We start from the raw sequence: 15,720 nt of genomic DNA, 5'->3' as shown, positions 1-15,720 counted from the left end.
TTCAATGTTGTCATCCATTATTTTTTATCCTGTTTTTTCATTTTATTTTTATATCACGACTAATAAAAAACACATGCAGTTATATTTAGTAGGTTTTTGTTCATATATAGCTTTTCTGACTGCAATCGCGGTCATTATTGACTAAAGTGGTCCATTTGCCTTGCTGCCATGTTTTATAGGTTTATATAATATATATTTTGCAAAGTTCACGTGAACGCTATTAAACATCACAATATTTCTAGTTCTGACTAAAAAGATTGTGAAGAAACGATCTATCACATAAGAAGTACAACTACTCCCACTGTTCCTGAACACCGGGCAGCACTATTCCAGCCAAAGGGCACCATTAAATGACATTTACAAACATTACAGTGGAAGGGAACTGTATGCACCCGTCTAGCCGGCCCATATATATAAAATTCATATTTTTTTTTCATCCCAAGACTCGTTCCCAACCTGTAATTTTTTGTTAAAATTAAGCCTTCCATGCAAATTTTTCCCATAACTATGTCAGTATATCTTTTAAACCAAATAGGTAAATAGAAAAGGGAATTTGGAAATTGTCCCACAAAAGTACAAAAGTAACATATGTAATATGGCTGGGTGATCACTTGCTTTTGCTAACTAAAATTCTGGAACGGATCCCAAAGCAGGGAATATTCCCTAACATTCGCTCTGGGAAAATTTCTCTTCTCCCTTTAATTGCTGCCATGTTTCGTAAAAAAAAGAATGTCGCCCCTTTAACGAACCTTGCAATATGAGTTAGTATAAATGGTAAGGCTCCTTAAAGGGTCGACATTGACTGTTAGGATTGTTACTTCCAATAGGTGGCGCTAGAATTCTACTCCTCTTTTCTCTGAAGAGGCAATTTGCATATTTAGTTTCTCTGTGGAGCATGCATGGCATGTAAGTCTCCTCACTCTGACATGCCAGGCCTGGCTTGTCACTCTCCACTAGGAGAAATGTTAGGCCCCTTTCACACATCAGTTCTTTGCTATCAGTCACAATCCGTCGAATTTTGAAAAAGACTGATCCGGCGACTGATGCCGCCAGATCCGTTTTTTTTTTTCTCATTAACTTGTATTAGCGACGGATAGCCTCACGTTTCATCCGTCGTTTGCCGTATCCATCAAATTTTGTCCGGTGGCTGGAGACAACGAACAAAGTAGCGTTTTGTGTACATCGAAAAAACAGACAGTGTCGCCGTCCGTCGTTTGCTCAAATGGAAGCCTATGGGCGCCGGAACCATCAAATGACGGAATCCGGCGATGGATTCCGTTTTTTTAACTGAGCATGCTCCGATTTAGCCAGATCCACTAGTCAGATCCGTCAAAAAAACGAATCCGTCGCATCAGTCTTTCACAATCTGTGACGGATCCGTTGAGCCAACGGATTGTGACTGATGGCAAAAAACTGATGTGTGAAAGGGGCCTTACCCCATAGGTACCAGTAAAAAAAGAATGAAACAGAACATCAGAAAAGTTCAAATCTTTAGTTCTACATTTGATCCAGATGAAGGTCAAAAAATTTTGGTAAGGTAATTTGCCTTATATTAGGGGGAAAAAAATCCTTCCCACTTTGAAGTAGGTATTTTTCACAAATGGATAATTAGAGAGTTCAATGGCCTGGTCTTACTCCACTTAAGGAATCCATCTACATAAGATGAAAGTCAGCCAAATTGGCCAACCATACATAGGGACCTCCAGAAGAATCAGGCAACTTTGAAGGCAAATGTCCGATCCTTTGTTTAACCTCTTTCTCTACTTGCACCACATTATCACTTAAGGTACCGTCACACATAACGATATCGTTAACGATATCGTTGCTTTTTGTGACGCAGCAACGATATCGTTAACAAAATCGTTATGTGTGACAGCGACCAACGATCAGGCCCCTGCTGGGAGATCGTTGGTCGCTGGGGAAAGTCCAGAACTTTATTTCGTCGCTGGATCTCCCGCTGACATCGCTGAATCGGCGTGTGTGACACCGATCCAGCGATGTCTTCACTGGTAACCAGGGTAAACATCGGGTAACTAAGCGCAGGGCCGCGCTTAGTAACCCGATGTTTACCCTGGTTACCAATGTAAAAGTAAAAAAAAAACACTACATACTTACATTCCTGTCATTTTCCTCAGCGTCAGCTTCCCTGCGTCCCCTAGTGTCAGCGCCGGCCGGCTGTAAAGCAAAGCACAGCGGTGACGTCACCGCTCTGCTTTCCGGCAAGCGCGCTTACACAGTGCAGGGAAGCTGAGGCCGGAGGACGCGATAGGAATGTAAGTATGTAGTGTTTTTTTTTTTTTTACTTTTACAATGGTAACCAGGGTAAACATCGGGTTACTAAGCGCGGCCCTGCGCTTAGTAACCCGATGTTTACCCTGGTTACCCGGGGACTTCGGGATCGTTAGTCGCTGGAGAGCGGTCTGTGTGACAGCTCTCCAGCGACCACACAGCGACGCTGCAGCGATCGGCATCGTTGTCTAGATCGCTGGAGCGTCGCTTAATGTGACGGTACCTTTAGTGCAGCGTGAGGCTCAGTGCCATCATTGAGATCAAACCTGCCAGAGCCCAGAAAAGAAAAGCTTTTATAAAAGGAGTGAAAGGAGGGGAGAGAGTCAAAAACACAGGTTTGATGAAAACCTTTCGGAATGTACACCTCCGATGTCAGTAATGGCACATTGGTTTGACATCAACGGCTTCCTCTAAATTGATGTGATAAATTCTCAAGAAAATTAATATTTCTAATTTTTTACCAACGGTATGAATGCACACATGGCCAGATTTCCTATAAGAGATTAGGAGATATTGGAGAAGAGTAAAATAAAAAAAAGCTGAAGTAATTACCGGAATATAATTGTGATTGGAAAACAAAAGTAATTTAATCTATTCTAAAGAGAAAAAGACCATGATCACATCAAAATGATTGGATTAATGCAGTTCTCCGACATTACGGGTGGCTTAGTGAAGAGCAGTAAATGCCTGCAGGAAGGGGATAGATTTGGCACCACAATTTTTAGGATTTGAGCGAGTTCTTTACTACAGAGGGAGACTCACCCTGACCTGTGACTTACCGACTCAGGAGCGGGCTGATTTTTTAAAAGAGGTTCACGTGATATAAACTGTAGTGGGTTCTTGTAAATAAGAAATTGCAGCCATTAGTAATTCTCTGATTTGTGAGGCTAATCCACTATATATATATACAGATGTACATCTATCAGCGGAAACATGATGAATCTGAATTAAAGGTGTTCCGATTTCATATTTATTGTAACTTTATATCCTTCATGTATCATCTTCTGACGGATTTCAGGATCTGTGCTTGCTGTCATTCAATAGGATCTAGCTGAGATGAGCGAATAAATTCACAGGACCTTGGTCCAGAGACCACGTCAGTATTTTGTGGCTGGTGGACAGGATCCCTGCCGGCATCCTCGGCTCTTGTCTGACTTGCCGGCCTGCGGCAATGTCATATGTGTGTGTCACGCCACAATGATGGCATTGTGCTAGGATACAAAACCGACAGGGAGCCAGACACGCCAGCAGGTAAGAGGAGTTCCAGTCCAGCGGCCACAGGATACTGATATGGCTACCAAAGTGGGTCCTGAGATTCGGTTCACTCGTGTCAAAATGCTTCATTTTATATTTTTTGACTGCAGAAACCTGTGTGTGTGATGGATACAAAGTTGTACAAATCTAGATACTGTATAGGATCAGTAATCAGTCCTGCCAAAATCATAGTACTCATATACAAGGGAATCTGTCAGCAGGTTTTTGCTACCTCATCTGAGAGCAGCCTGATGTAGGCAAAAAGAAGCAGAATCCAACGATGTATCACTTAGATTACTGGGTGCAGCTGTTCTGACACAATCAGAGCTTTTAGATTTACAATGTAGCAGAGCTGAGAAACCTAACCCCGCCCACATCTCAGCTAACCCCACCCCCACACCAGGCTCTCTGTGTATAATGTCTATAGACAGTGAGCTGCTATCACAGGAGGGGGCGTTCCCAGACTAATGTAGTCAAGCAATGTTAATCTCTTAGTAAACAACATTAAGCACTGTGACACATCCCTGAAATCTGGGTTTCAGGCTCTATCTCCTGCTGTCTTCAGATGCTGACAGATTCCCTATAACACTGAACACACCTAATTCAGTGCAACAATGCAGAGGGATATTACTAAAGAGCCTAACATTATAGAGAGAACTAGTGTCCGTCTGTTCAGATAAGCACAAACACGAGGTCTGCTGTACACGAGGTCTGCTGTACATGAGGACTGCTGTGCACCTGAGCTAGTCTGAATGGATGGACACTTTCAGGAAAATGCACAAATGGCGTCAATATGAAGTCCGTTCATGTCATTGCAGCCTGTGGCTGTTGGGGATTTCTCGGATTCCCGTAGTTTGGGGCACTTGGGTGGAAACCACTAACTCTCTGCGGAAACAGCAGGGCCTTACAGACCAGACTTCACAGATTACTTGTGCTCTCTGTTCTATACATTTTATATAAGGAGTGACAGATCATTCATACAGTATTACGTTCTGATGGAAATCTGTTACTAAACGTTAATGAAGACGAGTGAGGAGCTGAAGGGTCTTACCAGGTTCAGACTAACAGGAGTGTGCGCTTCGGGAACAGGATGGTTGTGCAGAGTCTTCAGTATATCATTCAAATCATTTTCCTGCGTTAACAAAATAAAAAAGACACTTTTAGTAAAAGCCCACAACATTTCCAAGTGTTAACCTAATAGAAAAAATAATGATATGACAAAGTCAGAAGGGGAAAAAACAATGTGAAGGCCGATCCCCTACTACTTCTATGCAAAACCCAACGTGAACCCCAATGTATTCTCAGAAAATGATTGAAAGGCATTATATTGCAAAGTCGTCCATAGTGATCGTGCTTCTTAGATAACCGGACTTAAACATTTGGAATAAGACACAAGCACAGGGATCTTTATGTCTTAATGTATGACTCTAAAGTCTCTGAATTTGGACAATATGGCCACAGTTGATATTTTCTGGACCAATTAGCTCCTTTAAGGTGGCTTTAGTATTAGTCCTTTGTAGTTGTGCCTTATTCTCTATCCATTTTGTGCCACTTTTTAAAATGAATTTGTCAGCAGGTTTTTGCTATGTAATCTGAAGACAGCAGGCGATAGATGCTGGGACACAGAATTCAGGGATGTGTCGCTTGTCAAAGTGTGTGCTGCTGTTTAGTAACGGTGAAGGATTTAGCACTAAGAGATTAACTGTGCTGGACTAGTCTGGCAACGCCCCCTCTTGTGATAAGCTACTCACTGTCTATGGACTTTGTACATGGAGAGCCTGATGTGGGCGGAGTTAGCTGGGGTGTGGGCAGGGTTAGCTTCCTCAGCTCTGCAGCATTGCTAAATCTAAAAGCTCAGAATGGCTGCACCCAGCAATTTAAGTGATACATCAATGGATTCAGCTTCTCTATCTCTACATCATGCTGCTCTCAGATGAGGTAGCAAAAAAATGCTGACGGATTCCCTTTGTCTTTTTTTAACGAATGAGTGACATAAATAGAAAATGCTGAATTAGTCTGTATGGATGTTAGGATCGGTTACCCTGGCTGAAACGCGCGATGGGGCTGGGTAACCACACAATACACAGCCCTATTAGGGTGCATCCCTTGATGCAAGTACTGTGCTTGCTTTTTTGTCTTTCTCCTTTGTGAATTCCATTTTCTTGGTAAACAGTAAGGATTCAGGTTAATACGGTTGTTCCTGTTCATCCAGGACATTTTTTTTCACATTATGTATATTTGTGGCCGTACCGTGGATACTCTGTATTTATTTTAATTTTTATTCTCTTTGTATGGTTTTAATATTTTCAATAAAATGTATGTTTTATGAGACTTCTAAGCACTTCTTTTGCTCTTTTGTTGGTATTTGATTATCTTATAGTGCGTCTCCACATGTGATCTTTATATAGGCGGCACGGTGGCGCAGTGGTTAGCACAGCAGCCTTGCAGCGCTGGAGTTCGAACCCCACCAAGGACAACATCTGCAAAGAGTTTGTATGTTCTCTCCGTGTTTGCGTGGGTTTCCTCCGGGCACTCCGGTTTCCTCCCACATTCTAAAGACATGCTGATAGGGAATTTAGATTGTGAGCCCTATCGGGGACAGTGATGATAATGTGCTATATAAAAATAAAGATTATTATTATTATTATTATATGCTCACGACAGTTTTGGTATAGACTTTAAGAACACAGCAGGACAAATATTAGATCATCTGGTTATGTGATTATATATATATATATATATATATATATATATGTGACTATAAGGTCGCTACATAATCACACTGTTGGTTTGGGGTGTGCGCACGAGGCTGGGGTTACTGCTTGTGCCTGTAATTTAGAAATATGTTGTCAAAATGTAATAAAAATGTACTTTCTATGAATGTAATTGGTAAATACTATGCAAACATTTTTCACAATAAGGCTGTTATTGTATAGGTGAAATGGAGTGTGGCTTCTATGCCAAAAGCACATTATTGTTTGTTTTTCTTTCCATTTCTCTGATTTCCTGCAATACCTCACTCACGTTCGGCCGGCACCCATGTGTTAGCAAATATGCCTACTGGCTTGTTCACACACTGCTTTTTTTGCTGTGTTTTTTTCTCCCCCAAAAATAACAGCATTTTACAGTAACAGAAAAGTGAATGAGATTTTTGAAAACTCATGCAGGTGCTGTTTATTTTTTCCTTGCAGATTGAAAGCACCAAAGCGTTTTTTTCTAAATTTGGACCTGGCCAATTCTTTCAGTGTTTTTTTAGCAGCATTTTTCACCCATCTAAGAAAATGGGGGGAAAAACAAAACAAAAGACAAAACAAAAATGAACGCAAAAATGAGTCAAGCTAAAACAAAACAAAAATGCTGCAAATACTGAGTGCTGACAGGAAAAACGCTCTGCAAAAATATGAGTTTTTTTCTCATTTATTTGAATGGGTGAAAAACAATGGAGAAACACTGAAAGAATTGAAATCTGCAAGGAAAAAATAAGCAACATGTTCACAAATCTCATTCACTTTGTTGGCACAGTAAAACACATTTTTGCGGAAAAAATGCATCAAAAATGTAACTTGTGGAAAAGAACTAAGTGTCCACCATGGCAGCATTGATAGGATATTTTGCATAGAATTTAAGGAAAGGAGATCTCCATTAAAGTGGTTAGTTTGCCTAAAAAACTTATAAGAAATGTTGGAGAATTGGAGAATACATGGGAATCGGTGCAGTGTGTGATACATGGATAGAGAAATCTTACAGCCTGCATTATCCTATTAACTAGAACAGTAGGTGACAAGTCACAGTGATGGCAGCGACAGTCCGTTACCTGCTCCTTAACCAAATAGTCGGCCAATGTGTTTAACAGCTTGTAGTAGACTTCAAACCAGGGCAGATAACTGTGGGAAGAGAACATGATCACCGCTACATACGGAGAAGATGGTAAATCCACATATTTACATACAGAGACACAAGTCCAAGCAGTCCCAGAACGAAGACAGTTGTTGATTTATTTTCCGGAGAAGACATTGTGCTGCTCACCGCAGAGCGCTCATTTATCATATTACTGCATGAATATTATTCTCCACTGTCTAATGAAAAATAGCAAGTCCCCTGTGTGGGCAGCTCGCTCCTCGGGGTGGCAGATTTATGGCCCTGCTGCAGAGTGATACCCAGCGGTACCACACCAGACAGGTCAATGTCCTGCCTGGCTGACCACACTCCCCCGAGGTGCAGCCATCGGGGTCATTACAATGTGAGACGCACAAGCTGAAGACGGCATCCATGGTGGAGTAAGATGTCACAGAGAGGACTAGAAGAGTGCCATAGAAACGTCTGCCTGTCCTAGCTAATATTTATAGAGTAGGGGTATATGGATGTCGTGCACAATATAGACCATGTGCTCCATACAACAACACCCCACAAATGGTCCACAATTATCTGTAGTCTTCAATATCCTTGAACTAGAGAGAACCAAGGATACAACACATTAGCAAATACCCAACAATAAGCAAATAAGTACCGTAGTAGTACATGTAATTAACATGGGCTACTTGGATGACACTACCTTAACCTAAAGAGCGTAAAAGCCAAGGTGTCCACAATCAGGTTGTTTTATGCTATTCATTGTACGGGAAAAAAATATTGGAAAATTGATTCTCCATGACAGAACGATTACGGTCATACCACACTTGCTAACAAAAAATAATAATAATTTAAGCAGTGAAAAAAGTGATGAGGTTTATAAAAAAAAAAATGTTTGGTACAAACGACGGTTTGATTGCTTTTTTATGTATTTTTTTTATGGGAGATGTTGTAACCGAAAAAGCACAATTCTGGAATTCTGATTGTATTCTTTAAGGCATTTACAGTATTGGTTACGTAATTTTGAATTTTGATAAACTAAACTTTAGAGATGCGGCAATTCCAAGTATTTTTAGATTTTTATTATTTTTTTACTTTATTTTTAATTGGTTGAAAAAGTGGGTGATTAAAATTTTAATATTTTTTGTAAGCTTTTTTATATTTTTAAAAACGTCAGCTCCTGACGTAGGCCCCAAGGCTAATGTACAATTTTGAGTCCAGGAGGTAAGGCACTTTTATATAAGCTAATGATTGTGCATTCTGCTAGTCATAGGAATGGTTGTTCCCAATCAGTGCCCAAGCACACATGCCCAACAACTGTTGAATGAACGCATTTTCGAAGCAGGCAGAAGAATCATCCATTAAGGGCAGCACATTTCCACATGTAAAGGGGGATGTCGTGCTGACAATATGACAAACTGCACGTCGCCGATCGTTCATCCCCTACAATTTACACATGCATGACGATGGCGTCATAGAAAACTGCACATTGTGATTTCTAAGGCTACGTTCACATTTGCGTTGTTGGGCGCAGCGTCGTCGACGCATACCGACGCATGCGTCATGCGCCCCTATCTTTAACATGGGGGCACATGGACATGCGCCGGTATGCGTTGTGTGGCGTTTTACGACGCATGCATCAATTTGACGGACCAGACAGGGCGCGGACGACGCTACTTGCAGCGTTTTCCCTGCGCCAAAATTCATGAACATTACTATTTTATGTCAACGCATGCGTCAAAAAACGCAGCGTTGTGTATATGCGTTGTGGGTTGCGTCGACGACGCTGCGCCCAACAACGCAAATGTGAACGTAGCCTTAGATCACTGATTGGCGCTTGTACAGGTAGCTGACCTCCCAATTTAAGATCTTCTAGACTTTTGCCACCAAAACTGCCAACTGATTGTGCCAAGCAAACGGCAAAGTAAGGGTCAATAAATTACCATGCCGGCATGACATTTTTCAGGATTGTTTCCACACTAAATATAGGGACTTAGCTTCCTGAACCTAATGTGCAGCACAACCGGGACACCTGATGTGTGGACTGGAGCACTTCCATCTGCATATAATATAGAGAGTGAGGGGCTTACCGAATGTTGAGTCTAACAAGAAATACATGGCCCCATAAGGCGCTGTCCCACTCCACAATCCTTCCCATATTTCAGAGCTCATTAGAAGGCGATTCAAACAGTTTCCCCTGGAAAGGATTCCCAAGGCTGCAAGCTATTAGCAGCCCAGCCTGGCTCCAGGCTCTTGTGCCACTTGGTGCCACTGCAGAGGATATGTTTAAATTGAAGGAGTCAGAGGTTAAGTGACGGAGAGGAAGCGTTTTGTGTAAGAAGGGGCAGGTGAGCAGTTACTGCTAGGACTTTATAAGGAGACCTCCTTTTCTGCAGGTTCACATCTAAAGAAAGGGAAACTGCCTTTCCTCCTGTCCAGACAGTAGAAAGTGTTGGGGGGAAGGGACCCTCCTATCCAAGGAGAGGGAAGTCTAGGAAAATGTAAAACACGTGATGTCTGCGTGTGAAAGAAAACTGGAAAAAAATGGAAAATCCAGGAGAAAAGGCCTGGTTAGGCAAGGAACATTACATGTTGACTAAGACCTCTCGGAGTTGTTATGAGAGCAAGTAAAGGTGGAGGAAAGAATTAGAAAGGTAGGGCAACATAGAACATAACATTTGTACGTAGACCATTCTAAAATATGTATGTAGAAAATACCCACCTTAAAATACACAGGCAGATTTTACCCCCTGATGTCAAGCGGCAGAATCCAAACCTCTGCTTACTCTCTATATCCGTCAAGACAAAAGTAAAGTGCTGCCCCATCTGAGCCTGTGAGCCCCTGCAACAGACATTGGAAAAAAGCTAACCAATGTTTCTAAAAGAGACAGCAACACGTTTAAGATAAGAAATGTAGTTGGCGAAGGTGCACGAGTGTTAAAAAACCAACATGGCATTACCTTTCAATTGCAAAGGGAAAGCAGAACTTTGGCACCATGCATAGCAGGTCCTGCAACATAAAATGCGGAAAGAACACTATGAAAAGAGGATGTTACATGAAAACACATGAAATGAGGAACTATTCACAAGATATAATTGCTTCAATATGATAAACAGAAATGTAAAGCATTACAATGCCCTGTGGAGACATCCAATAAACTTTATTTTCCAAGCGCCAAACCTATAGCTGGCCAAACACATCAGAGGAAAGTGGCAACACTGGCCGATGTCTTGACATTGAGGCTATGTGCACACGTTGCACGTCCGCAGCAGCTTTCCATGCGTTTACAGTACAATGTAAACCTATGGAAACCGCAATCCTCAATGCCCATGCTGCGGAAAAAAAACACGCGGAAACGGTATGGTTTACATTCCGCAGCATGTCAATTCTTTGTGCGGATTCCGAGCCGGTTTACACCTGCTCCATAATAGGAATCCGCAGGTATAAAACCGCAGGTGGAATCCGCACAAAATTTCATAAAAACCGGGGTAAATCCGCAGGTAAAACGCAGTGCCTTTTACCTGCAGATTACTCAAATCCGCTGCGGAAAAATCCGCAGAGCTCCAAAATACGTGTGCACATACCATTACCCTCAGAAATGTTATACAAAGCAATATGTGCCAATGGGCTGCCAACTGTAGAATAGTCCCCTCTTCACCAGATGGTGGCTCAGAGAGCACAGGTAAGCTGCCTCCTTAAAGAGAACCTGTCACCCCACTTTTTCAATATGAGCTAAAAATAGCGTTCAATAGGGCCTGAGCTGTGCTTTACAATAGTGCCTTTATTATCCCCTGATTTCCCACCTTTGCTGCCAAAATACCTTAGTTATCTCGCTGTTTTCGGCTGTCAATAATAATAATATAATAATAATTTTTATTTATATAGCGCCAACATATTCCGCAGCGCTTTACAAATTATAGAGGGGACTTGTACAGACAATAGACATTACAGCATAACAGAAATACAGTTCAAAACAGATACCAGGAGGAATGAGGGCCCTGCTCGCAAGCTTACAATCTATGGGGAAAAGGGGAGACACGAGAGGTGGATGGTAACAATTGCTTTAGTTATTCGGACCAGCTATAGTGTAAGGCTCAGGTGTTCATGTAAAGCTGCATGAACCAGTTAACTGCCTAAGTATGTAGCAGTATAGACACAGAGGGCTATTAACTGCATAAAGTGTATGAGAACATGATGCGAGGAACCTGTTTTTTTTTTTTTTTTTATTATAAATAGGCCACACAGGGATCGTTAGGTTAATGCATTGAGGCATCAATCACCCCAGTCTGGTCCGATGGGCGTTGCCAAATCGCTGTCTCTCCCCCAGCTCCTCGGCATGTCAGACGTAACTCGATCTGTGAAAAGCACAGATCGCGCTCATTTTTTGCGGTTGCGCTTTGCATTATGCTCTAGTGCATGCGCAGTATGTATTGCCCAAATGTTGGCAAAGTATACAATACATCATTGCGCATGCGCGAGTTTTCACTGTAACCTCTGCGCCCCGGAAGTCTGGATATGCAAATTGTGTTGTCCTGGACGCCGGTAAACTTTTCCGGGGCACACATGTTACAGTGAAAACCCGCGCATCCGCAATGATGTGCTGTATGCTATGCCCACAGTTGGGCAAAGCATAATGCGCAGGCGCAAGATGACACTTTAATGCGCAGGCGCAAAATACAACGCCAATGCCGGGAAGAAGTTTCTTAGTAAAAAGCCGGAGGTGGGGAGAATCGGAGATTAGCCCATGCCCATCGGACCGGACCGGGGTGATTGACAGCCGAAAACGGCGAGTTTACTAAGGTATTTTGGCAGCAAAGGTGGGGAATCAGGGGATAATAAAGGCACTATTGTAAAGCACAGCTCAGGCCCTATTGAACGCTATTTTTAGCTCATATTGAAAAAACGGGGTGACAGGTTCCCTTTAATGTCTCCACTTGTGCCCATATTACTTTGTGATTCTGTATAATAATGCCCCCTTCTGTGCCTCCATGCATCAATAATCCATAGAATACATATAACCTCTTTCTTACCTGAATATATTACAAATAATGCCTTCTTTATAAACATATATTAATTATAACCCCTTCTGTGTCATGTGGTAGATCGGCTCACTTGGCTACTTAACGAGGTAGTCACAGAAATGCTTCTCGTTTAAATCTTCAACTGGTTTATTAAAATTTGGCTTGATAAACCAGTTTAAACAAAAGAAATAGACATACTCAGTCTTTTTGCCACAAACCAAACTGCACTCACTATAGTCCTTTATAACGGCGGGGTTCATCCTCACAGGAAACCAGGTTCAGCTCTGTTTACCAAGAGCCCAGCACTGGAGGTCAGCTCCCCTCCAGCGTGCACAGAACCCACAAGTCCAAAGGCTCCACTTTTACCTCCTGGACCCCTCCTGAGGGTGGAGATATGGTGAACAGCTGTCTCACTCAACTCTTCACTGTTCAAAATAGACCTGGCCCTGTCCCTCTCAGCACATAACATGCAAGAGCAAAACTTCCAGGTTTATATCACTGAAGCCAACAACCTCAGTGAAACATATCTCCCCTCCAGCACATTACCAGTGACCCTCTTACAGTCTCCATATATTAATAATGTCATAATAATAATAATAATAATAATGTCACCTTTGTGCCTAGCGTCATGTGATAATAATGTTTCCTTTCTATAATTTAATACCCCACCTGTGTCGATTAAAAAAAATGAAATTTACCTAACCCCCGCTCCCCACGTCAGGCTACTGGGCTCTGCTTCTTCTTCTTCCTGCAGCTGTCACCCCGGCACAGGAGGTAAGATGACATTTTTACACGTGCACCAGAAATCTCATAGGCTGCAGGCCTTAATGAGGTTGTCCAATACTAGGACCACCCCTTCTTGATTAAAATGTTTGGTGCCGATAAAATAAAAAGGCTTATGGCCACCTTCCGTGCCTGGGCCGTTCCAGCAGCGTCAGCAGTCGCATTCCCGGTGCTCAAGTGTGTTTGTAATGACACGTGAACCCCGCGCCAAGCAGTGCTGCAGTTACTGTCCCCCACCTTCGGATGTACTGTCCACCACTAAATATACAAATTTACATTTGACCAAGTGGTTAGTAATGGGGGTGCCTATCCATAATGAACCTTTGGGCTTGATATCAGCTTACATTACACAGTTGAAATCAACCACACAAATATTACCCCACTTGCCACCACACAAGAGAAAGTGGGAAGCACCAGAATTGGAGCATCTAATAGGGGTGGCTGCGAGCAGCTATTTTTAGGCTAGGGGGGGCAATATCCATGGCCCCTTGCCAGTTTGAGAATACCAGCCCCCAGCTGTCTACTTTGGCTTAGCTGGTTGTCAAAAAATCGGGGGGGACCCTACGCCTTTTTTTGTAATTATTTAAATAATTGAAAAAAAAAAAACAGCGTGGTGACCTCTCTCTTTTTAATAACCAGTCAAGATAATGCTGACAGCTGAGGGCTGTATCTCACAGCTGTCAATTGTGACTGCACTGGTTAGCAAAAATAGAGGGGACCCCCCTTATTTTTTAATAATTTTATTTACTGCATTGGAGGCGGCTTTGCATACTCTCTTCACACACCTGCTCTTGCTGCTATTAGCGAGAGCGGGTGTATGACAATGAGAGTAGCACTCATCAGCCGACGCCTATGACTGGCGGTGACTATTTTACCACCGGTCATAGCTGCCGTTTCATACGCTGTCATCTGCATGGGAACCACAGCGCTCTGACTGGCGGTATTTAACATATCGTCAATCAGAGCTGGTGTTTCTTGCACTGTCACACAGATAACAGCGTGGGAAAGACCGGATGTTCGAGCTGCCAAACCTGAACAGAAACATGGTGTCCGTGCACGGACTCTAGGTGTTCGGTACGGACCCCGAACTTTACCGTTTGAGTTCGCCCATCCTTAATTAGGGTTGCGCCTGTGTTAACACAGCCCAGAAAAGTGAGAATAACAACTCTCGACCCCTCCACTAAATATATATCTAAAAAATCTGTTCAATAAGTCACCGTACTATTAGGTAAAGCCAATACATACGGTATATTGTATCACGCGCATCTATATGTGGACAAATATTATATGTTAGTAACACAAGAGAATATCAAGAGAAACCATTCTCTGAAGTGCTACATATTGACTGAAAATTTGTGATACTAAAGAAAGAATATATGCTAAATAAGTATGAAGAATGCATCAGCACCATATGGCAAATAATACAATAACAATTGTATCACAAGAGATACATTAGAATCATGGCACAGACTTACAAGTTTGCTGGAAGAGCAAAATCTGAGAATTATACAAAAATATCTCCGACTGTAATGTTCAGGGACTATACAAAGGAACGAAACTGGGTCTGAGCCTTCCCAGCTGGACAGCACGGGTGGCCTGGAAGTCTAATGCACAGAGCGCTTCTTACACCGAGGCTCACATTAGAGTATTCTTTTTTGGATCTCTGAAAAGACACCAAGCTTCCCACACTCCTGCTGAGACTCTCTTTTTAATAAAGACATACGGGTATCACATGAGATTCCTTACTATATGAAAAACATCCCAGTCCTGTATGCTGATGGGATGCTTGACAAGAATATGTCATATGCTATCACCATTTCATAAGGCGCGGAGAGAGAGAGAGGCGGCCGGGCGCTCAGAAGGAAAAAGTAATGGGGCACAGCTTGTACGGCCATTTCTTGTACCGTCTTATATAAATGCATACAGTTAACAGTTGAACATTTAGGGCAGGTTTCAATTTTGCTTGTCGTAAATGTATTTTCTACAGAAGTAACCACTTTCCACATGACGTTCTGTAGAGCTTTGTGATGTTGTATTGTGAGTGTGCAGAGAACATGTGCCCCTCATGCAGAGTGACGTAGTCATAAGCGCAGAGGGCTGTTCTGTAAGACCCCCAATCACTGAACACAGACATGAGGGGAGACACTGCACAGCTGGCATTGTTTTGGGGCACTGTTTGGCGTGCACTGTGAAAGGGGCTGCAATTGGTCTGCACATATCTACTATATAATTGTCTAAGGGTCACTTCCGTCTGTCCTTCTGTCTGTCTGTCACGGATATTCATTGGTCGTGGCCTCTGTCTGTCATGGAAATCCAAGTCGCTGATTGGTCGCGGAAAAACAGCCACGACCAATCAGCGACCTTCACAGTCCGGAAGAAAATGGCATCTCCTTACTCCCCGCAGTCAGTGCCCGGCGCCCGCATACTCCCCTCCAGTCACCGCTCACACAGGGCTAATGCCGACGGTAACGGACCGCGTTATGCCGCAGGTAACGCACTCCGTAACTGCTGCTATTAACCCTG

The 15,720-nt window shown here is 42.7% G+C and overlaps 1 protein-coding gene across 5 annotated transcripts in view; it reads right to left on the bottom strand.

Moving 5' to 3' along the window:
- The window catches only part of DENND1B (DENN domain containing 1B), a 270,360-nt gene that overhangs the window by 159,670 nt on the left and 94,970 nt on the right, over positions 1–15,720 (bottom strand). For 3 of the 5 annotated variants that reach the window (XM_069737357.1, XM_069737359.1, XM_069737360.1), the window contains exons 4-8: positions 10,353–10,402; positions 10,115–10,234; positions 7,358–7,427; positions 4,595–4,675; positions 3,069–3,128 (exon numbers count right to left, since the gene is read on the bottom strand). In XM_069737357.1, the coding sequence (XP_069593458.1) occupies positions 3,069–3,128; positions 4,595–4,675; positions 7,358–7,427; positions 10,115–10,234; positions 10,353–10,402 (381 nt within the window). The remainder of the gene's footprint in view (positions 1–3,068; positions 3,129–4,594; positions 4,676–7,357; positions 7,428–10,114; positions 10,235–10,352; positions 10,403–15,720) is intronic. The other 2 variants (XM_069737361.1, XM_069737358.1) reach the window with 1 other exon arrangement.

The sequence above is a fragment of the Ranitomeya imitator genome, chromosome 8, assembly GCF_032444005.1.
Source record: "Ranitomeya imitator isolate aRanImi1 chromosome 8, aRanImi1.pri, whole genome shotgun sequence".
NCBI lineage: Eukaryota > Metazoa > Chordata > Amphibia > Anura > Dendrobatidae > Ranitomeya > Ranitomeya imitator.
The sequence above is the reverse complement of the archived record's forward strand: the minus strand, read 5'-3'. Positions and strand labels throughout refer to the sequence as shown.